This window comes from Dipodomys spectabilis, unplaced genomic scaffold, assembly GCF_019054845.1.
Source record: "Dipodomys spectabilis isolate Male_0828 unplaced genomic scaffold, ASM1905484v1 ptg000018l, whole genome shotgun sequence".
NCBI lineage: Eukaryota > Metazoa > Chordata > Mammalia > Rodentia > Heteromyidae > Dipodomys > Dipodomys spectabilis.
Genome location: NW_024870695.1, coordinates 9741815 through 9765501, shown reverse-complemented (window position 1 = coordinate 9765501; position 23687 = coordinate 9741815). Strand labels below are relative to the sequence as shown.

General features: G+C 47.7%; 1 protein-coding gene across 2 annotated transcripts; it reads left to right on the top strand.

Annotated features, from left to right (window-relative positions):
* The first annotated feature begins 764 nt into the window (after positions 1 to 764).
* Dcakd (dephospho-CoA kinase domain containing) lies at positions 765 to 23687 on the top strand. Of its 2 annotated transcripts, none has more exons than XM_042673770.1 (5): positions 765 to 854; positions 16712 to 16908; positions 17235 to 17438; positions 20822 to 20909; positions 22920 to 23687. In XM_042673770.1, the coding sequence occupies exons 2-5, from the start codon at positions 16797 to 16799 to the stop codon at positions 23209 to 23211; spliced, it is 696 nt and encodes a 231-aa protein (XP_042529704.1). In that variant the 5' UTR covers positions 765 to 854; positions 16712 to 16796; the 3' UTR covers positions 23212 to 23687. The 2 variants fall into 2 exon arrangements, with proteins under 2 accessions (XP_042529704.1, XP_042529703.1); XM_042673769.1 differs by having other exon boundaries at positions 771 to 854; positions 16715 to 16908.

The window sequence follows — 23687 nt, the reverse complement described above, 5'->3', positions numbered from 1 at the left end:
AACACTGGGTATGTTAGTGGTAAAAAATAAATTCACACGGGGTGCTAGTGGCTCATGTCTGTAAGCCTAGCTATTCACCAGGCTGAGATAATGGTTCAAAGCCAGACCCAGAAGGAAAATCCCTGAGACTTATCTTCAGTTAACATCAGAAAATTGGAAGTGGTGCTGTGGCTCAAAGTGGTAGAGTGGTAGCCTCTAGCAAAAATAACTCAGAGACAGCACCACACTCCTGAATTCAAGCCTCACAAACGACCCAAAAATAAAAATAAATTTAATACCTTAAAGGAAGTAAAGGGGAGAAGTGTAGTTTAGGGAAGTGTAGTGTAGAAAGGGAAGTGGATGAAGGACCACCTACTATATATGATACTTCATTCGATACTTTTATATATTCCCAACGCTTTCAACACTACACAGTAGTGATTATCCCCACACTAAAGTGACCGGTGAGAGAGAGAGGCTAAGTAAGGACAGAATATAGGTTTAAATGACTGTGTTTGAGAGGTCAAATGATTAACTTCTAAATACTTATTGTGTAAAATGAGATTAATGGGAGTATCCATTTTAAGGACTACACAGAGTGCTTTCAAGGCCTGATAAATAGGAAGTGCTCCGTAAACTGCCAGAACTACCAAACGAGCAGTATTCTCCCTAGAGCACTGCAAAAGACCTAACTCTTCTGAAGCTCGACCTGGCCACGCCCACCCCACCCCTAGCTCTCGGCCCCGCCCCTTCTGCGGACCGGATGTCCGGCTCGCGTGCTCGTGCCAGGGCCCCGCCCACCTTCGGGGGAGCCAGCTTGCGAGCGCTGCGGAGATTGGGTGAATCCCCCGCTGCGTGCGCTCGTCCGAGTCCCGGTACGTAGCGCCGGGTTGGCAGTGGCGGTGGGGGCGAGCGGACCCCGGAGACTCGAGCCACGCGGCGGGGACACGCTTTGTCCCATTCCGTGGTCTCCGCGCTGGGCAAGGCTGGAGGTCCGGACTCGGGGCGCGCGGGACGGCAACCCGGGCTCTTGGTGGGGCGTTGGGAGCGCGGCTTTCTACTTTAGTTATTTCTATTGAGTGCGCACCAATGGGGCAAGCCATCGCCTTTTATATCCTCGTCTTGTCAGCAACCCGTGAGGCAAGCTGTTAATTTCAGTTGTACAGATGTGGAAAAGGAGAAAAGGAAAAAAGTGTACCTATTGAAAGAGCAGTTTTGCATTCAAACAGTTTCAGGCCAAAGCCATTTGGCGTTAGAATTGTATGGTCAGACTTAGGTTTGATTTTTTTCTTTCTTTTTTAAAATTGAACTTCTGCTACGTCTATTTGTGTGACCTTCAACTCCTTGCCCTCCGTTTGCTCATGAAAAATAGGGATGATACCTACCCTACCTCATAGTGTGCATGTCAAGTGCCTTGCCTGTTAACTGCTGTTTTGCTGAATAGGCCTTTTGAGATCTTGTTTCTTCTGCCCTCCTTTTCCCTGGGGAGGCTAGTTTGGGTTAGTTTAGGCCTGGGGGGTGGCATGGATTTCCCAGTCATCCACTAGTAAAGAGGGCCTCACAGGAGGTTAGAAAGTTTTAGGTCATGTTGGACTACATGGCAAGAGCCTATTTCAAGAAACCAAAAAAATTAAGAAAAAAAAATGGGGGGCAGTACTAGTGTTTGAACTCAGGGCCTCTCACTACAGTCATTCTACCACTTGAGCCACACCTTTACTTCCAGGTTTTTGGTGTTTACTTGGAAATAAGAATCTCATGGACTGGTCTGGTGACTTATTGGTAGAGTGCTTGCCTAGCATGCATGAAGCCCTGGGATTGATTCCTCAGTCAGTACCACATAAACAGAAAAAGCCGCAAGTGGCTTTGTGGCTCAAGTGATAGAGTGCTAGTCTTGAGCAAAAGCAGTTCAGGGACAGTGTCCAGGCCTTGAGTTCAAGCCCCAGGATTGGCAAAAAAGAAAACAGATCTCATGGACTTTTCCTGCCCAGGCTGGCTTTGAACTGCGATCCTCAGATCTTAGCTTCCTGAGTAGCTAGGATTATTAGCATGAGCCTCTGGTGCCCAGCTAGTTATTTTTTATTTTCCTCTTGGCTAGTCTAGGACTGCCATTTACTTCCTCTCTTAACTGACATCACAGGCTACCAGACATAGGGTCTAGATAACTTACTACCCAGGCTGGCCTTGGTCCTTATGATTCCAGCCTCCTGAGTAGCGGAGATTACAGTTGTGAATCACATACCCAGAGAACTAAAACATAAAAAATATATAACTAAGAACTCAATTTTAAGTGGTAGGACACCGGCCTAAAACACTGAAGGCTATGTTCAAACCCTAGTATCACAAATATATGTGTGTATGCATTTATATTCTACGTTGTGTACATATATGTATTTGGTTGTGTGTATGACCTCTAGTCTCCAGAGGAGGCAGGCACTCAACCAATTGAGCCATTTATTCCCCTAGTCCATCCTTTTGTGTTTTATGGTTTTTTGTTTTTTGTTTTTGTTTTTTTCTCCCAGTCCCAGGGCTTAAACTCAGAACCTGGTCACTCCCTGAGCTTCTTTTGAGCAAGACTAGCATTCTACCACTTGAGCCACAGCGCCACTTCCGGCATTTTCTGTTTATGTGGTACTGAAGAATCATGCATCCTAGGCAAGGATTCTACCATTAAGGCACATTCCAATCAGCCCCATTTTTTTTTTTTTCCTTTCCATTTTTGATGCTGGGGATCCAACTCAAGATAGTATACTTGGTAGGCAAGTACTTTTAACTGAGCTACTTTAAAGGGTTTCAGGGCCTCTCTTGGGGCTTATACTATAAGAAGAAAAGATTAGGGCTGATAGGTAAGGGCAGTTAAACAGTGATTTAGCTTTGTTTTGAAATCGTCAGCCAGTACAGCTAGGAAGATGGCTCAATGGTAGAGTGCTTGCTTTGCATGCATGAGGCCCTGGGTTCGATTCCTCAGCACCACATAAGCAGAAAAACCTAGAAATAGCACTGTGGCTCAAGTGGTAGAGTGCTCACTTTGAGCTGAAGAGCTCAGGGGCAATGACCAGGCCCAGAATTCAGGCCCCATAACTGGCAAAAACAAAACAAAAAAGGACAGTGCATGCAGCCAGTACATTTTTTTTGATTGACAGCTAAAATTTTTTCTGAAACTTTCAATATTTGTAATGTGTATGATTTCCAGTTCATCTTACTTTTTTTATTGTGAAAATACCATACAGAGGGGTTAAAATTACATGAGCAAGGTAATGAGTACATTACTTATCAAGCATTGTTGCCTCCTTTGTTTCCCCTTCCCATCGATTCCCACCTCCCACCCCCCCCACCACTTCCAGTTCATTTTAAATATTGACTTTTTTTTTTATCAGTTGTGGGACTTGAACTCAGGGGCCAGGCGTTGTCCCTGAGCTTTTTTACTCAAAGCTAGCACTCTACCACTTTGAGCCACAATACCACTTCCCATTTTCTGTTTGTTCATTGGACATAAGAATCTTAGAGACTTGGCTGGGCACTGGTGGCTCACGCCTGTAATCCTAGCTACTCAGGAGGCTGAGATCTAAGGATCAAGGTTCAAAGCCAGCCCGGGCAAGAAAGTCCATGAAACTCTCATCTCCAATAAACCACCAGAAAACCGGAAGTGGCGCTGTAGCTCAAGTGGTAGAGCCCTAGCCTTGAGCTGAAGAGCCTGAGAGTCAGTGCTCAGGCCAAGAGTTCAAGCCCCACGACTGACAAAAAGAAAGAATCTTAAGACTTTTCTTGCCCTAGCTGGCTTCAAAGCATGATCCTTAGATCTTAGCCTCCTGAGTAGCTAGGCTTACAGGCATAAGCCACTGGTGCCCAGCTTCCTTAAGACTTTGAAAAGAAAAATGAACCAGTTTTTTTTGTTTTTTTTTTTGGGTCTGGTCGTGGGGCCTGAACTCTGGGCCTGGGCGCTGTCCCTCAGCTCTTCAGCTCAAGGCTAGAGCTCTACCACTTGAGTCACAGCACCACTTCCGGCTTTTTTCTTTCTGCTTATGTGGTGCTGAGGAATCGAACCCAGGGCCTCATGCATGCAAGGCAAGCGCTCTACCACTGAGCCACCTTCCCAGCCCATGAAGCAGTTTTTAACTTGACAGTGGAAATCTCACATCCTCCCTTTTTCCTTCCTTCTTTCTTTCCTTCTTTCTTTCCTTCTTTCTTCCTTGCTTCCTTCCTTTCTCTCTCTCTCTTTCTTTCTTTCTTTCAACAGTCTCAATATAATAGCTTTGCCATAGCCTCCCCAATGGTGGGATTAGAGACATGCATGACCATGGTCAGTCCTTTTTCTTCCTTAAACTCCCATTTCTACTCTGTTTCCTTGAAGAAAGTTTTTTCCTACTATAAGATTTTATGCTGGGGCTGGGAAGTTGGCTCAGTGGTAGAGCGCTCGCCTTGCATGCTTAAGGCCCTGGGTTCGATTCCTCAGCACCACATAAGCAGAAAAAAAAAGCCGGAAGTGGCGCTGTGGCTCAAGTGGTAGAGTGCTAGCCTTGAGCTGAAGAGCTGGGGGACAGCCCCCAGGCCAAGAGTTCAGGCCCCACGACTGGACCCCAAAAAAAAAAGATTTTATGCTTAAATGCCTTTGATTTTTCATTCTGCTTCCCTGCCACAAAAATGCCTATAAAATTAAACCATTAAAAAAAAAGTGTCATCAGAGTATTACATACTTCCTTTTGGATTGAGTGTTTGTGGATTCAAAGTATACTGATTAAAACAAAACTATTAGTTTTGATCATTTTTATCAAGTTTGATTTAATAAGCCGGCAGAGCTTTTTTCTTTTAGTTCATGTATCTCTGTAGACATGAAGTCCTGAGTTTGAATTCTCAGTACGACATAAACTGGGTGTATTGCTCAGTGGTAGAGAGTTTGCCTAGTTAAGTGTGAGACTGTAAGTTAAATCCTAAACACCACGAAAAGATGAGGCACCAGTGCCTTTTAACTTTTTTTTTTCTGAGTATACAGCATTTAGTACAAAGCTAAGAGAAACAACTGTCAGGATAGTGTATGGTCACAGCACCTCAGATACAGGACAAGGTATAAGCATAGGGGTTCTAACCCATACACAGGTAGAGTCGGGCCTCCTGCAGTCCATGTACATTTGAGGAAAACTAAGGAGGCAGGGATCTTTCCCTAAGAGGTGGTCTTCTGACATTTTGGGGATAGAGTTGGGATCAGAGCTTAAGCTTTGTTTTCTTGTGCTTTTAGATGTCTCTGTTCTGGGCTCAGTTAGAGGTGAGGACAAGGGCTAGAGGACTCTTGGCCTTTGGAAAACCTGAGGTCTGTGCTTATCTGGGTGGGAGGCGGGGCAACCCAACGTTCCACTTTAGACTCCAAATGAAGCTTCACCTCCAGTTTTGCTAGTAAAGGATCTTGAAAAGAAGCCTTTAACTTTTGTGTGTGTGTTTGGGATGGGGGGGAGGCGGGAGGAGGTGTCATAGGCTTGAACTCTACGACTGGGCACTGTCCCTCAGCTCTTCAGCTCAAGGCTAGCACTCTACCACTTGAGCCACAGTGCCACTTCTGGCTTTTTTTGTTTATGTGGTGCTGAGGAATCGAACTCAGGGCCTCATACATGTGAGGCAAGTGTTCTACCACTGAGCCACCTTCCCATCCCCAGCCTTTAACTTTTGAAGGCAAAGATTTAGCCATCACCTGCCTCTGTCAAGATTACATAGTATGGGCAGTCATATTCTCAGCTTTAAAAACTAACATTTGGGGGGCTGGGAAGGTGGCTCAGTGGTAGAGTGCTTGCCTCACATGCATGAGGCCCTGGGTTTGATTCCTCAGCACCACATAAGCAGAAAAAGCTGGAAGTGACACTGTGGCTCTAGTGGTAGATCACTAGCCTTGAGCTGAAGAGCTGAGGGACAGCACCCAGACCCAGAGTTCAGGCCCCATGACCGACAAAAAAAACAAAAATACGGACAGTTTGAGTTTGTGGTGCTTAAATTTTTTGTACTATAGTACAGTGCAGCTTAGTAAGATTGGACATGAGTGGTAGGTTAGGCCTTTCTCTGAAACAGGAGATGGTTGAGCTGGGGAAGCAGAGTCTGCAGTTGCAGATGCATTCTAAAGCAGGTCCACTCTCACTGGGAGCTGCTCTGGGAATCAAGTTGGAATTTTATTTCTCCTATATTGTGCCTTTGTGCTCCTTGCAAAATCTTTAGGCATTCCTCAGAGATCCCTGTTCCCCAGTGTGAAGTCAACCTGAGGGCATATATATAAATTACTTTTTTGAGCTAAGTTCCCCTGTACCCCTGAGGACTTTGTAAGGATTGGCTTGTGCTGGTGAGATGGGAACTCCTGTGGGGCTTTGAGCAGGGGCTGACCTGAGCTGACTTGTATTCTAAAAGGTCACAGGATCTGCTTGCTGTATTAGAAACAGACAGTTGAGTAGCAAAGGTGGCAGCAAGGAGGTGACCCAGAAGCTACTACAGTGATCTAGGAGCAAGATGACAGGAACACAGGTGTCAGTGTGGGAAAGTAGAGGCAGGGGCACTGGTGGGTTGGATATTAAGGGTTTTGTTATGTGTGTGTGTGTGTATGTATGTGTATGTGTATGTGTACGTGTATGTACTCATGTTTGTACACAGTGCTGGGGCTTGAGCTCAAAGGCTTGGGCTCAGGGCCTAGGTGCTGTTTCTGAGCTCTTTTACTCAAGACTAGTGCTCTACTTCTACCACTTGAGCTACAGCTCTATTTCCAGCGTTATTGGGTGGTTAATTGGTAGTAAGAGTCTCAGAGACTTTCCTGCTTGGACTGGCTTTGAGATCTCAGATCTCAGCCTCCTGAGTAGCTAGAATTTCAGGTATGAGCCACCAGCACCTGGTTTTAAGGGTTTGTCTTTTTTGTCATTTTTGCATATGGTATTTGAACTCAGGACCTTATATTTACTAGGCATGTGCTCCATTACTTGAGCCACGCCTCCAACAGGTAGACTGGATAAAGGATGTGCTGGGGTGGATTAAGGAAATAAGAGAATGCATTGAGGTTTTTTGTCATAAGGAGGTGTTCTTTGTGTTTGTTTTCCTTTTTTGAGAACAACTCACACTATGTTGCCCATCTGGCGTCACATTCCTGACTCAACCTGCTGAGTGGTCTGGACTTCCAGCACCCACCACTGTGCCTCCTCAGGACCTGAGCAAGTGGAAGGATAGAGGTGCTGTTTAAGGAGAATAAACCACAGTGACTGTGACATCACACACTGAATTGGGAAGATGAGGTGACTGTGACCTCTGTTATCTCATTTTTTTTTTTTTTTGGGTCTGGTCGTGGGCCTGAACTCTGGGCCTGAGCACCGTCCCTCAGCTCTTCAGCTCAAGGCTAGCGCTCTACCACTTGAGCCACAGCACCACTTCCGGCTTTTTTCTTTTTGCTTATGTGGTGCTGAGGAATCGAACCCAGGGCCTTAGGCATGCAAGGCAAGCGCTCTACCACTGAGCCACCTTCCCAGCCCTCTGTTATCTCATTTAATCTTGACAAGACCCCTGTAAATAGTCATTACTAATCCTATTTTTTTTTCCCTGAAGGAAACAGCAGTTCTAAATGATGAAGAAAATTGCCCAAGGCCACAAAAGTAGTTAATGACAGAGCTGAGATCCATCCAAGGTCCTGGTAACTGCAGAGCCTCTGAAAGTGGCCTTCCCTGTGACCAGCATAGTATCCAGTTCAAATACACACTCCACTGCCTACTCATAGACATTCCCGCAAGTGGTGATTTATGGCTGTGCCAAATACCCTATGGAGAGAGGATGTGTTAGCCAGGGGAGGAGGGAAACGGGACTGACCCAGATCCCCCCCCCCCCCCTCTTGTTTTTCCCTCTAGGCATCTAGCAGCTAGAAAAGGTAGTAACTTAATAGGCCCAGCAGAGAAGAGAATTTGGACTGAGAAGTTTAAGTGGCAACCCCTCACCAATAATGAAAGATTAGGAGTGGGGAAACTGTATAAAAATAGCACTTAATAGTTAACTGGAAAACAATATATTTTTGCAACCATTGGCTCCATGAGAAAATAATTGGGTCCCAAGGTGGGAATAACTCGTTTTCATGAATGATTATATTGATCATTGGAGGAAAGCAGATATGTCCCTTTTGGAAAGCAATTCAAAGGAGAAATGGCTGGCTAGCCAGGCCTGTCCAGTGTGACATCCTGGGAGCTACAGAGGAGGAAGCAAGCTGCAAGCTAATGAGCAGCCAGGTCCTGGCCTGGTGCAGCAGGTTGGGGGCAGTTGATTGGGAGATGTGAAGCAATAGAACTTGTTTCCCACTTATGTCCTTAGCTCTCCCAAGGGAAGAAAGAGAACAAGAATGTGAACCCCTTGTTCCAATTAACCCATTGAGTGCTTTGTTTCCTTCCCTCCCCCGAACAGTGATATGTGATATACTAACTTTCTAATGGCCAGAAGGGCACACTGGGAGCCTACAGTCCTGCTTTGGACTGATGTCTAGGCTGGAACTTGGACTCATTTGGTCATTCACTCTATAAGGAGCTACTAAACTGCCATTAACTCTAAGTTCTAGTAGGGAACATGGGGTTGAGGGCCTGGAGTGCCTGTACTATTCTAAGCACTCTATGTGTATCAGCCCATAACAACTCTTCACAGCAACTCAGAGGAAGTCGATGACATCAGCTCCATTTTTTTCACATGAAGAAGATGGATCAAAGAAAGCTGTGTGCCAGTGGCTTATGCCTATGATCCTAGCTGTTCAGGACCTGAAATCTGAGGATTTCCGTTCAAAGCCAGCCTGGTCAGGAAAGTCCATGAGATTCTTATCTCCAATTGACCACCAAAAAACTAGAAGTGCTGTGGCTCAAAGTGGTAGAGTGCTAGCCTTGAACGAAAAAGCTCAAGGATGGCTCCCAGGCCTTGAGTTGAAGCCACATGACCAACCAAATGGGTCCGGTTGTAGGGCCTGAACTCTGGGCCTGGGCGCTGCCCCTCAGCTCTTCAGCTCAAGGCTTGCGTTCTACCACTTGAGCCACAGCACCACTTCCAGCTTTTTTCTTTTTGCTTATGTGGTGCTGAGGAATCAAACCCTGGGACTCAGGCATGCAAGGCCCCAAGGTTAAGTAATTTGACCCAAGTCACTAACTAGCTGTTCAAGTGATAGAGAGCCTGCCTTGCAGGTACAAGGTCCTGAGTTCATACTGCAGTGACAAACCTTGGATATGATATAAGATTCTAGAGACAGGTACACATTAGACATGTTTTATGGCTTCAGGGAATTTGTTTTCTTTGGTCAGTCATGGGCCTTGAACTCTGGGCCTGGGTGCTGTCCCTCAGCTCTTTAGATCAAGGCAAGTGCTCTGTCACTTGAGCCACAGTACACTTCAGTTTTCTAGTGGTTTATTGGAGATAAGAGTCTCACAGACTTTCCTGCCTGGGCTGGCTTTGAACAGCAACTGGTGATCCTCAGATCTCAGCCTCCTGAATAGCTAGGATTACAAGTATGAGCCACTAGGGCCTGGCTTAAGGACCTTGTTTTATTTAATAGTTAAAAATAGTCACACAAAGACAAGTGCATGGGTACAAGGGAGGGAAAATAAATAGAGTGGTGAGTAATGCCAGGGCCTGTGATGGGCTGGGGTTCAGATGAGGCTCCTTTGACTGTGACTGTGACCTTGCTCCCTCATTCAAAACAACCATCTCTCTTGGTATCCTTCCTTGCTCCCACCACCCCACGTATTGTAAACATGCATTGTTTATGCCCATTGCCACCTCCTGCTCCAGAATGGAAGCTTCATGCGGGCTGGCACTCTTGTTTGCCCAGGGCCCTGGGGGCTGGTTGGTTGGCAGAATAGATGCAAGCAAGAACAGAGGAGTAGAGGTGTGGCTCAGGCAGAGTGCCTGCCTAGCAAGTGCCAGGCCCTGAGTTCAAACCACAGGGCTACCAAAATTACACAGGAGGTAAATGCTATGGCAGAGAGAATATTTTTTTTTTTCCCAGTCCTGAGCTTGAACTCAGGGCCTGGGCACTGTTCCTGAGCTTCTTTTTTGCTCAAGGCTAGCATTCTACCACTTTAAGCCTCTGCACCACTTCTGGCTTTTTCCATTTATGTGGCACTGAGGAATTGAACTTAGGGTTTCATGCATGCAAGGCAAGCACTCTAACCACTAAGCCACATTTCGAGCCTGGCAGAGAGAATAGTATGCAGGGAAATTTTGGGCTAGGAAAGAGATGGCACATTCAGGGCCTGGAAGGGTCAGGGTGATGAGCATAGGGCATAGACAGGGTGGGAGGGGGTGTTTGAGGGGATCACACAGAACCTTGAAAACCTTTGTGATGTTTAACAGAAGAGGAAGAAGGAGGCAGTGAAGGTTGTTGTTTGTCTGGCTGTTGTTTCTGTTGCTGTTTATTTTTCTGTATTTGTTTTGTTTTGTTTTTGGGTCCAGTCGTGGGGCCTGAACTCTGGGCCTGGGTGCTGTCCCTCAGCTCTTCAGCTCAAGGCTAGCGCTCTACCACTTGAGCCACAGTGCCACTTCCGGCTTTTTTCTTTTTGCTTATGTGGTGCTGAGGAATAGAACCCAGGACCTCAGGCATGCAAGGCAAGCGCTCTACCACTGAGCCACCTTCCCAGCCCCTATTTTTCTGTATTTGTGTTTGAACTTGGGACCCTGAGCCTGATTCTACTACTCAAGTCACACTTCTGGCCCTTTTTGCTTTAGCTACTTTTTAAGCTAGTGTTTTTGCCCAGGGCTGGGCAAAATGTGATCCTTGGAATGTGATCCTTCTATTCATGCCTCTCATGTAGATGGAACCACACAACAACATGCATGGCTCATAGGTTGAGATGGGACTTGCTAATTTTCTTTTGCTGGAATCATTATCCTCTTGATCTCTGTCTCCTTAGTAGCTAGGATTAAAGGTATATGCCACTGCACCTTCAGCAGTGAAGGTCTTAGCAAGGGAATTACATGATAAAAATGACATTTTCAGCTGTGAGCCTGGCTACCTGGGAGAGAAAAATAGCAGAGACTGGAAAGTCAGGCCATAAGGCTGCAATGTAAGCCTATGTAGAGGACCAGCAGTGGACTTTGTTTTGGGGTGAGTGAGGCAGCATGCTATCGTTTTTCTCTAAGAGAAACATGGTCAGAGGAGTTTTAAGGGAGATAGTTCTTCACAAATGTTCTTTGTCTTCTCTGGGCTATTGTTTTTCCCAAGAGGGAAAAACTGGAAGGCAGTTTGGATCCTTCCTTCCTTCCTTCCTTCCTTCCTTCCTTCCTTCCTTCCTTCCTTCCTTCCTTCCTTCCTTCCTTCCTTCCTTCCTTCCTTTCTTGTCATGGGGCCTGAACTCTGGGCCTGGGCACTGTCCCTCAGCTCTTCAGCTGTAGACTAGCACGCTACCACTTGAGCCTCAGCCCCACTTCCAGCTTTTTCTACTTATGTGGTGCTAAGGAATCAAACCGAGGGCCTCATGCATGCAAGACAAGCACACACTACTATTGAGACACCTTCCCAGCCCCTGGAAGGCAGTTTGGAAAAGGTCAGAGATGAGCCCACCATTTATGGAGCAGGATAGAATTCCATCCTCCTAGCCAGGCACTCTGGTGGCTCATGCCTGTAATCCTAGCTACTCGGGAGTCTGAGATCTGAGAATCACAGTTTGAAGCCAGTCTAGGCAGGAAAGTCTGTGAGACTCTTATCTCCAATAAACTCAGAAAAAGCTGGAAGGGGCTCCATGGCTCAAGTGGTAGAGCGCTAGCCTTGAGCACAGAGAGGCTCAGGGATAGTGCCCCAGGACTGGCAAAAAAACAAAACAAAACAAAATAACAACAAAAAACAAAAACAAGGATTTCATCCTCTTCTCAGGCCTTGAGCTTACAGATTTGCAGACACTGGCTCTCTACCTTGAAGTCCCTGTTACCTTTTCTCTACACTCTGTGACTTTCCACTGTCATGGAGAATTGTGTGTGTATGTGAGGAGGGGGGATGGGGGGGGCGGTGAGCATTGGATGTGGCTCCCTTGAGATCAAAGTTTTACTTTTTTTCCAGCTTCCATTTTCCTGCACTGAGCATTAGCTTCTCTCTTGTCAAGCTCTGCCAGTAGCCTTTGACATACAGAGGATTGGCCATGGCATTCCTTGGTTCACAGATGGACATATATTAACTATGCCCAGGAGAGGAAGAAGTATCCATGAACTTCACAGCCTCTCCCAGTAGCTGCCCCAGCCAGCCCTGACACTGGGAGCCCAGCCCCATTCACGTGTATGGAGGCTGAGACCTAGAGAAGGCAAGCAAGGCCTTTGGGGCTGTACTATTTGTCATTTATGGAGCACTGTCCACCATGAGCCAGGCTGGTGAGATAGCTCCCTGAAGTTGTATGGCAGAGTTCAGAGACTAGGACTCAGGCCTCTTAGCTGCTTCTGACCTAGCTGCTTCTGATTAGTCAGGCTGGAGTAGAGCTTGCTTTCTGAACCATTTGACAGTTTCATAGAGGATTCACACCATAGCCAGTGAGTGAGGCTCTGGCGGGGGAGATCTTCCCAAGGAAAGAGGCTTCTGCCGCCCGTGGGTACCAGGTTCATGATATTGTTTCAAAAAAAGAACTTTAGTAGGATATGTAAAGGTAGAACCTAAGAAAGTTTATTAGGAAAGGGGGGGAAGGGCAGGGCACAGCAGGGTATAACACTCATAAAAATAGGTGTGAGTGCATCTAGTAAGAGGCATGTAAGCTGGGCATCTCCAATTAACCACAAAAAGCTGGAAGTGAATCTGCAGCTCAAATGGTAGAGTACTAGCCTTGAGCACAAAGTTTCAAGGACAGTATCCAGGCCCATAGTTCAAGCCCCAGTACTGGCACCAAAAAAAAGGCACCTGAGAGTTCTCATGTACCCAGGGGAATTTATATAAAAAAATCGGGCTGGGGCTTCCAGTGTAAATTTACCTTAGGATAAGTGCTGCCGTTTGTTCTGGAAACCTGGCATATTCAGCCCTTCCTGCTGGTACACTGAGATATTCGGACTGGTCAGTCTACTACATTTGGGTCATTGTGGCAGGAATGTCTTCTTTTCCTTTAAACAAAGGATGCCTTTCACCTGGTGCATCTTTTAAGCTAGGAGCTTAAGCTCCTTAAGATAGTTTTTCCTGGGCTGGGAAGGTGGCTCAGTGGTAGAATGCTTGCCTTGCATGCATGAGGCCCTGGGTTCCATTCCTCAGCACCACATAAGCAAAAAGAAAAAAGCTGGAAGTGGTGCTGTGGCTCAAGTGGTAGAGTGCTAGCCTTGAGCTGAAGAGCTGAGGGATAGCGCCCAGGCCCAGAGTTAAGGCCCCACAACCGGACCCCCAAAAAAAAAAAAAAAACAGATAATTTTTCCCCTTTGTAAACACTTCTCTGATCACAGAAGTTATTTTGCCAAATGTTTTTTCCCCAGGATAAGTCATTCTTTAAGATATTCTTGGTCATTTCTCAGACTGCAGTAATCATTTGGGCAAGCAAGCAAGGTCGAGGGAGAAAGCTGCTTTAAAAAAACAAAAACAATGAGGGAGGGGGGGTATGATTGGGTGGGGGGGAGAGGGGAGGCTGGGAAGGGAGGTGAAGGGTAAACAAAGGAGGAGGCTGCAATGCTTGGTAAGAAATGTATGCATTATCCTGCCCATATAATTGTAACCCCTCTGTACAGTATGTTCTCAAATAAAATAAAATAAAATTTAAAAAACAAAAACAAAAAACCATAGGTGTAGTTTAGAGAGGGATTATGCAGCTTCAAGTAAAAGAAGTCTTGCCATGTGCTTTCAGTCAAGCTATTCGCTGATAGAATGTTTGTCTCTGAATTCCTGGCTTCTGTTTCTCATGCCTCATTTTCCCTGACCTGTCCTGCATCAGTCCCTCTGCTCTGTGAAAGTCAGAGCGGAATGAGGAAAATGTATTGGATTGTGGAGAATAATGACTTGATTCAGAGCAGGAAGAACAGAATCATGAATATGGGTTCTCAACTTGGCCATGTGTGCCTGGGGAAGCTGCTAGCAAGTTTGAGTGGGACTTGAAGAAGGCATAGCAGCTAAGCCTCCATTGCCCCTTTGCTAGGCCTTGACAGGAGGGTCCTTGCTTTGCTGTGGGTCTTCTTCCCATATCCCCCAACAGCAAGTGTGGAAGGAGCTCACACAGCAGCTGGCCCAGGTGAACACTGGGCTCCTGTCAGTGCTCTGTTCCTCCCAGCTGTTCTCATTTGTTCCTGTCTCCAGTTTCCCCATGGTCAAGACCAAGGTCATCGCAACCATTGTGGCCAAGCACACAGAGTCTCAGTCAACAGTTGGTAAAGGAATGAGCCGCTGAGGGGCTTGCTGGACAGTAGCAGCTGGTACTCAGCCCCTTCAGGCCAGCAGTCCAGACCCTCCCCAGACACATGCTTGTCTGTCCCCCTGGCCTTCCTCACAGAGGCCAACCACCCATCTGTTCCCACAGATGGCCATCCAAGACACTGAGAAGAGAAAGGAAACTATTCATTAGATTTCCCTGAGAGCCTACAGTTTACATTGGGGTGCTGAAGCTCTTGCTCCCATTCTGCAAAAGAAAACACTGCAGTATTTATCCAACTAGATAGGTGACCCAAGTAATTGAGCACTTGCCTAGCAAACACAAGGCCCTAAACCACAGAAAGAATGAAAGGAAGAAAGAAATCACTTCTCTTCGCTACTGAATCCGTTTGCTTCTAGATAGGTTCACCTTTCTTATTTTGGAAGTCTTAAGTTAGCTGTTCCTTCCTTGAGTACATTAAAGACCAGAGTCTACCCAAGCCTCTGCTAACAGCCATGGCCTGGGCAGGTCCCTAATGTCTCTGCTCACTATGTCTATGAGTGAAGAATTAGTCTAATTCCTGCTCCCCAGAGAATCTAGTTCACCAAGTCTCAGGACAGGTCTGGGCATCTATGTACAGGTGGATTGGGATCTGCTATGCCAGCTGGTCTTCCAGGCCACTTCATCTTAGCCTGGCAAAGGAGTGACAAAAGCTTGCCTTAATGACTCAAGAGATCAGAGCCCTGTCTTTTGCCTTCTCACTAGACTTTGACCTTTCCCACTCTTGCTCCTCCAGACTGGTCTACAGCAGAAGAAAAGCTTACTTTAATGAAAGCAGCCCTGGTTGGGAGAGCCAGACACCAGTGGCTCCTAACTTTAATCTCAGTTACTTAGGAGGCTGAGATCTGGAGGGTCACTGTTTAAGGCAACCTAGGCAGAAAAGTTCACTAGACTCCATCTCTAAAATAACCAGCAAAAAGCAGCAGGGCTAGAGGAATGGCTCGTGATAAACACCAGCCTAGCAAATGTCAGTTCAATCCTCAGTATTCTCCATCCCAGTAAAAGAAAAAAGAAAAAAAAAACAAAACACTGGTGGTGTATTCTCTACTGCACATCTTCAGCTAAATGGCCCAACTTCTCCGTATTGGGGTTTGAACTCAGAACCTTGCACTTGCACTACTACTTAAACCATACTCTAGACTTCCTTTTTGCTTTAGTTGGATCTCTGGATGAGGAAAATGGTAGATATTCTCTCTGCCCTTGAGCCCCTGGGTGAGAATGAGCCCAGGCAGATTTAAACTTAAGGCTGGTTCCCTGCCATCCCAAGGCACACACCCACTCAGCCCATATGTGAGCAGCTGCCTCCCCTGTGCTTTGGTTTGTCATCAGGGGAGGCAAACTCGTTTCAGGCTAAGCCTGAGCAGAGTATAATTAGGACAGCAAATCTGCTGTTTAACAAATAGGTCCTATGACAGATTTCAAAGACCTGACGAAGGGACTTGATGCTGAAGGAAGGGTGGTTTGATAAAATTGCTTCCAGCCAGAGCATGAAGTCTAAGACATGGTTACCCAATTCACTGCAGAAAATGTAGCATGACCATTGTGGGGCTGCTGAGGTGGTAGGAGTGGGCATGATTTTGTCAGTTTCTTTGTTTTCCTGTGCCTCACAGTATTACTCCTCCCTCCATCCTAGTCACCAGCCTCACTTCCGTCCAGGCATCAGTGGCTTCTGCCAGCAGGGAGCAAGCAAGCCAAGTAGTCATGAGGTGAGCTGAATTCAAGCTTCAGTATTGCCCCTGCCTCCCTGCCCCCAAAAAAGTAAAGAAGGCCTGGGCGTCCAGACTTTATTTTGGTTCTTCCTGATTCAGGCAGAACCATAGTGTCCCAGACTAGAGGGAAAGTCTGTGGAGATCTGAGGGTGTCTTGGGTTCACCACAGATTGACAGATGTCTTTTTCCTGTAGGAAGTCTGCCAGCAACAGAGCCTGCTCCTTCCACTGAGCATTCTACCTAACAGCCTCAACCATGCCCTACCTGCTGAATTGACTTGTCCTTCCTCCCTTCCCTTCCCTTCCTTTCCCTTCCCTTCTTTCCCTTCTCTTCTTTCCCTTCCCTCCCTCCCTCCCTCCCTCCTTCCCTTCCTTCCTTCCTTCCTTCCTTCCTTCCTTCCTTTTTCTTCCCTCCCCTTACTCTTCTCCTGTTCCTCTTTTCCTTCCCTTTCTTTCTTTTTGGTGATAGTGCATTTGGGAGTTAGAGCCTCACACTTGCTAGGCAAGGACTCTACCATTTGAGCCAGCCTTGTATCAGTGCTGCTTAACAAATACTACAGTGTTTCTTCTTCAGAAACCTCAGAGCTCTCCAAGCCTAGACTTGGGCCCTTCCTGCCCTGCCGTGTTTCCCTTTCCTTCCTGTGCCTTCCTCCCCGAGTCCTGTGGCAGCCCAGTGCTGACCAGGCCTGTCTGCTTCTATCAGCAGGTCCTTCTGGTGTTGATCTTCTCACCAGTGATTCCCTGGCTTCCAGCTTCCAGTCTGGCTGAACTTCCTCTTTCCCCAGAAGATGTTCCTGGTAGGCCTGACAGGGGGCATTGCCTCAGGCAAGAGCTCTGTGATCCAGGTATTCCAGCAGCTGGGCTGTGCAGTGATTGACGTGGATGTCATTGCCCGGCATGGTGAGTTGGAGGGGAGATGGACTTGCCCACAGAACCTTGCCTGTGTTACCTTTCTTCCATTAGTTTCCTTCTTTTTGTAAGTCCTCTTGAGGCCTTGAAGGAGAAAGGCTTTGTTGTTGGCCCTGATCTGCCTTCCTACCTGCCCCAGTTTGCCTGCTCACCTCCTCTTTGCCTGGTCTATCAGGCTCTTTCATGCCCCATCAAGCCTGAGGGTTCTGCTCTTTCCTCACTGGTTTTTCTCCCCGCTCCCTATTTTGTTTCTGTTCCAACGGAAAGAAGCAACCGTGGGTTCCCCCATCATTTTGCCTCTTCTTCTCCTACCACAGTTGTCCAGCCGGGGTTCCCTGCTCACCAGCGCATTGTAGAGGCCTTTGGCACTGAGGTGTTATTGGAGGATGGAAACATCAATCGCAAGGTCTTAGGGGACCTGATCTTCAACCAGCCTGATCAGCGCCAGCTGCTCAACTCCATCACTCACCCTGAGATCCACAAGGAAATGATGAAGGAGACCTTCAAGTATTTCCTCCGGGGTGAGACCTTAGGAAGGGTTGGCAGGGGTGCAGAGCCCCTGTAGGGCTGGGGCTTTTTCTCAGTGAAGGTTGGGGTCAGGGAAGGAGAACTGGTCATCCAGGCTGCAGACTTCACACTGCTTATTAGCATTCCCCTCTGCATAGTCCCATGCCACACCCTAGAGAAAGCAAGCATAGTCCCTTACATCTTAGGAAGTTGACAGCTTAATGAGAAGAGGCACGTGAGAGTTTTGAGCCGTGATCCCCAGGAAGTAAGAAGTACTGTAATGAAAGCTGATGAATGATGTAGTTGCAGACCTGAAGTCATGTCTTGGCTCTGATAGTATCTAGTTGTGTCAATTGGTTGAATGGTCTGTTTCCTCAGCTGTTGGGAAGATGCCAACCTTGAAAAGCTGTAGGAAGACAGTATTCATGTCAGTGACCTGATTGTCCCACAAATAGAAAGCATAGTCAGTTGGTTTTGGTGCTGGCCAGGGGGAAGGGAACTCAGGAGAGGATCCTCTTCTGGGACTAGGCCTCCACAGAGGCAGTTAGCCTGGAAGGTCCAGGGCAGCCAGGGATGTGGCAAGATGGAAAAGAAGAGTGTTTGAAAAGTCAGGGTCCTTGGTCAGATAGCAAGAACCTTCACTGTGTTCTGTAAGACAGTATTAGGCAGGAGTGACCTGACAGCTTTCTAGGATAGAGTCAGACACCAGAAGGAAAGGCAGAGACTAGCCTGGAGATCTTCCCCATGGTCCTCCAGCTTGCTTGGGCCTCTTGAGTTGAAGGCCGGGCTGCTGCCATCAGTTAGAATAGAGAGGCCTCACTAGAGGGATATGAAGCTGCCTTTTGAGTTTTCTTGAGGCCTTCATATTGTGACTATGGCCAAACCCCTTTTCTATCATGCCTCAGGTTCTCATGTACTGAGTGAGGAACCTCCTTCCCTCATGCCCCTCTGCCCAATAACTCCCTTTCCAGAATAGGGTGATTTGACAAACTTCCATGCTGTTCACTCCTCCTGCCTTTCTGTTTCCATAGCTCTGGCTGGGGCTGGAGCTGGCTCCTGGCATCTGTATCTCTGGGCCGACTTGTGCTGTCTGTCCCAATGTCCCTTTGCAGCCCCATCCCTGCCTCCTCTCTCAAAAAGAGTCTGTACTTTCTGCCTTTGCCCTTCTACCCATGTCTGCCAGTCCCTGTCCCCCTCCCCCTTCACTAGCGAAGCCTTCTGCCTCTCATTCCTGCCCTTTGCATTTGCTCCCAGGCCAGTTACAAGTACATCTGCAGGGCTGCAAGGCACCAGCGGGCTCTTCCCTTCTGAAATTAAGCATCGGATAATGTCACCCGCTCCAAAGCTCTCCCACTGTGTCACCCACCCCGTCTCCCCACCTCCCCATCCACCACCGTTAAATAAAAGCCAGAGAGCTCTTTTCAGCTCGATAAGGTGAAAAATGGGGACGACAGCTGTGGCTTCCATAGTCCCAGTTTTTCCCTGATGAGTATAACAAATACAACTGTCAAAGTTGGTATAATCAAACGTCAGATAAGATCACCAGCTGTTGGGGAGGTCTCTGCATAGGCTGGCGGATGTCTTAATAGAGTCAGGATGGTTTGCAGGGCTTATCAAGCAAGAGGGATGTGACAGCTGAATAGCCCTTTGCCGGTGAACCAAAGAGCTGACCACCAGCTCCCGAGAGAGACCCAGGAGAAAGGACAGTTAGCGGCGAGGCAATAGAAGCTGAGCAGGAGAGGAAGATAAGAGGCCCAGAGAGAATCTGCTCTTTTCTCTTGCTCTGAGCTGAAGGGGATGCATTAGAGGGCGGGAGAACCTGCCCTGGCTGGCCTTCTTCCTCCTGGGAACAAAAGCAATAATAAGTATTATTTAGGGGGTGCTTAGTGAGGGGCTAAGTCGTAATGTATACGTGTCCCAAACTCAGTTAATCTTTTCTGTGGTCCTCTGAAATATATATTCCTTTACTTGTTGCACAGATGAGGTTTGCTAAGTGCCATATGTGTAGGAGGTGGGAGCCACAAACTAAGGATGTGGGCAGAACCATGCTTTCAACTCCAGGCTTCATTTAGGCTTCTTGAGCTATAGGAACCCCAGCAACTCAGGTTGTTACCTCCTCCCTATCCCCATCCCCCACATCACACTTAGAGCACTGATTTCCTGTGACACCTCTGAATTGGTATGACATGTGTTTGATTCTGTGGCTAGAGTGAGACAGTGTCCCTCCCCTTCTCTCCTCTCCTGCCTCTCCCAGCTTTATCTTCTCTGGGAGATTAAGAAAAGCAGAAGCAGGCAGCCTGGGGACTTGCCACTCATAGTACCTACGGGTGCTGCCTCTGTCTGGCTTGTCCTGTGCAGGGAGGGCTGGTAGTGCTGGCCTTGAGGGAGTTGTGTGCTATTAGTTGGAACTTTTGCCTCTGAGGCAAGAAACAGCTTCTTTCTTTTTGGTGCTGCCGCTGGCCCTGTTTCATTAGATTCATAGTGAGCTGTAGAGATAGCGTCAGCACTCTTCTGCATGGGCCTAGGCCTGGTCTTGGCTATGGGGAGAACCTACATTTTGGGTGGTTTTGAGCAAAGATAGAATGGAGTAGGGCAGAAAGAGCCCACCTACTCCCAGAAACTCTCCCCAGTCTCCTACAACCCTATGTCATGTTCCTACTCAGAACAACTTGTGTGTGTATGTGTGTACACATATGCTCACACATGTGTGCGCATGTGCACCAGTACTAGAATTTGAATTTAGGGCCCAGGCAGTATCCTTGAGCTTCTTTTTTTTTTTTTTGCTCAAGACTAGCACTCTACCACTTGAGCCTCAACTCTACTTGCAGCTTTTTGCTGTTTAATTGGCAATAAGACTCTCAACTTTCCTGCCCCAGTTAGCTTTGAACCAATAACCCTTGGATCTCAGCCTCGTGAGTAGCTAAGATTACAAGCATGAGGCACCAGTACCCAGCTTTAGAATAACTTTTTTTTTTAAATAGAATAACTTTTGAGTTTGAAAAACAAGGGGAAGTAAACCCTCCATGCCTGCCCTGACCCACCTCGTCAACTTTACTACACTGCATGAGTCTACCACTTGGGCACAGGGGAACCTCCCTGCTTCTCAGGCTCTACCATTCCTCATTCCTGGTCTCCTCACCTTGACCTCATTTCAAGTATCAAGGCTCTTCCTTGCTTTTCAAGACCAGTACAGATGCCAACCTTTCTAGACAGCCAGAAATGATTTTCTGTAACATTCTGCTCTGAATGGTAATGGAACTGGATGCTATCCAGGGTCTAGCTGCCCTTGGAATGTGTCCCCTCTGCTGGGGTCCTCTAGATGGTAGGGACCAGTCACATACAGGGTCCTGTGGCATGCTTACAGAATTGAACACAAGGGTTTTCCATCTTTTCCCAGGATACCGCTACGTGATCCTGGATATCCCCCTTCTGTTTGAGACCAAGAAGCTGCTCAAATACATGAAGCATACAGTGGTAGTATACTGGTGAGTGTGTGGCCTGGCGTGGCTCATTGCGAGTGGAAAAGTGAGGCATGTGCCAGGGAAATGGCTCACATCCTTTTGCCTTTTCCCCAAGGAGTGACCAGCACACACAGGCTTAGAGCAGTAGTGCCCAAGCCTATAGAAACCAACTTCTGTGCCTGTGTCACACACATCCAGGGCATGTGTGGGCTGTGAGGGGGCCTCTTTCATGCATGGGAAGGGCTCCCCCTGGTGGCTGCTCAGGGTGCTTCAGCCAGATGCCAGGCCTCGCCCCTGGCTACTGTGCTGTTATAGGCTTCCTTCAACTCTCAGAACAACTCCTACACATGCTGCTTCATTCACTTTTCAGCATGAGATGCTCAGTACAGGGATCCATAGACACTAAACTGAAGGTAGTGAAAGAATTTGTCTAAAGTCATCTATTGGCAACAGGAAGCTATGGGAAGGAAGCTGTCAGAGCCCAGCTGAGGAGGTAGCTTTGTTCTCAGAATCCCCCAGGACATGAAGAAACTAGAGCCCAGGTTTGGTGAACAGAAGAAATCAAACATGAGTCACAGTCCCCAAAGGGTGAGAGACTAGGTAAGGCTATGGGGCGTTTCTGCTTCCCAGAAGCTTCATGAGTGTTGTGCTACGCACAGCTACAGCAGACACATAGGTGGGCACTTGACTCTGCAGGTATTTTGGGCACAGGGTGGCTCTCAAGAGACTAAAACATAGGAGCTTTCTAGTACACTGGAGGTGAGCATAGCCCTTCCTTTTCTCCAAGTCCCTCATGAGCTGTCACTTAAAACTCAGTCTGAATCCCTTGAGCCTTGTGGGGACTCAGGCATCCTGGCTTTCCCATTGCGCCATACTTTTCCATGCAAACGTTGCTACCTCTCTTGCTTTTTCTTTTTGGGTGGTGGTGGTTTGAGGGACAGTGTTGAGAATTAAACCTCTAGGGTCTAGGATGTTTTAGGAAAATGTTCTACCACAGAGCTATAATCTCAGTCGGTGGGTTCTTTGATCCCTACTTGTGGAAGAGTGATGAGTCTAGGAGGGATGCCCTGTATAACATACTTAGAACTTGATAACTAAGGATCAAGTGGAGGTAAGAAAACAACAGCAGCCTCTGCAACCCCAGGACGCCTCCTTACCTGCACCCTTCCCTTGCTTATGGAAGCTTACAGAGATCCTATTACTGAGGTAGCTCCTGGAGAGAAGGGGCTCCGGGGACTGCGTACTAGAGGGTTGACCACCATCAGCCTTGCAGGGCAGCTCCTCCAGTCTCAGGCAGGAGAGGAATTTCCTGAGGAAGGACTCTGATGGCCTTATAGAGGTGGGTGAAAGGCTTTTTTTTTTTTTTTTTAAGGTTTTGGGAGACTAGATGTAGTTTAGCTTAACTGCAGTGCTTAGTCCTGTCCTGAGACCGAGGGTCTATGCTTCAAGTCTTTGCTCTTCTTGAAGTACCTCGGGCTTATTCACTCTACTTCGTGAGGGGCGGGAAGCACAGCAGCCGCTGTCTCAGCATGGTCTTTTGCTCTAAATGTACTGAGATAGGATGTGGCGGCAGGGAAGGAGGCTCCGTGTGGCCCAGGAGTCAGCTGTGATACTACAGGACCAAGGTGTTCCCCCACCCCCCACCTCCGAGAAGTTCAGGGAGCATCCAGGTTGGGAATGCAGGCCTATGCGGGGATCCAGGATGTAGCTGATACGTGACCAAGTCACAGTCCAGGAGCCAAGGAGAAACCCCCCCCCCCAGATGGCAAAGCATAGCTGTGCCTCCTTATTAGGGTTAGAAGCTTAGATGGCTCCTAGAGTTATAAGGTCCTTATAACGGTGAGGTGAGGCAGGAGGGAGCTAGTGAGCTCTTCCAGTCGTCCCTCTCTGGTTGTGGGAACCCAAAGAACAGAGGATTCATGGGAAGATTTCAGCCCAGCCTCGATTCCAGGCCAGGACTGACTTAGCTGCCCATTTTATCTTGCTGGTAAAAGGGAGGCTGAGGCCTATAGTTCCTTTTTGTCCTGTTCTTAGTGATCGAGACACACAGCTGGCCCGGCTGATGAAGCGGAATAACCTAAACCGAGAGGATGCAGAAGCACGGATCAAGGCCCAGCTGCCCCTGAAGGACAAGGCCCGCATGGCCAACCATATTCTAGACAACTCAGGCGAGTGGAGCATCACCAAACGCCAGATCGTCCTCTTGCATGCCAAGTTGGAGCACTCCCTGGAGTACCTGCCACTGAGGCTCGGGGCCCTCATGGGTTTGGCTGCCATTGCCAGCCTCCTGTACCTGCTTACCCGCTACCTTCTGCCTTCTCCTTAGCTGGACGCACCAACAAAGAAAATGAGGCTCAAGTCAGATATGTGTCTTTAAACACACACATACACACACACACACACAGAGTTTGAGTCACACACACACACACACACATACACACACACACACACACACACACACACACACACACACAGAGTTTGAGTCAGTGCCTGTGCTGGGCCAGCCCTTCTTTGGATCACATCCTGACAGATCAAGAAGCAACAGGTCACTGCCAGTAGGTGCTCCTTCCCACCCTGCCCTCCTCTCTACCTCTCCTTCTTTTTGCAGTTCCTACAGAATAATATCCACCATGGCAGGAAGTGGGTTCCACTTAGGCCTGTGGGCAGGGTACAGTCTCTGCAGCTCTCACATCTGGACTGCCAGAGGTTTCCTGGCTTCTCTGAACATCTATCCCATCATGACCAAAACCTTCTTAGTAAATCCTAGGGAACCCTTCGGGAGCAAGGGCTTCTCAACTTCAA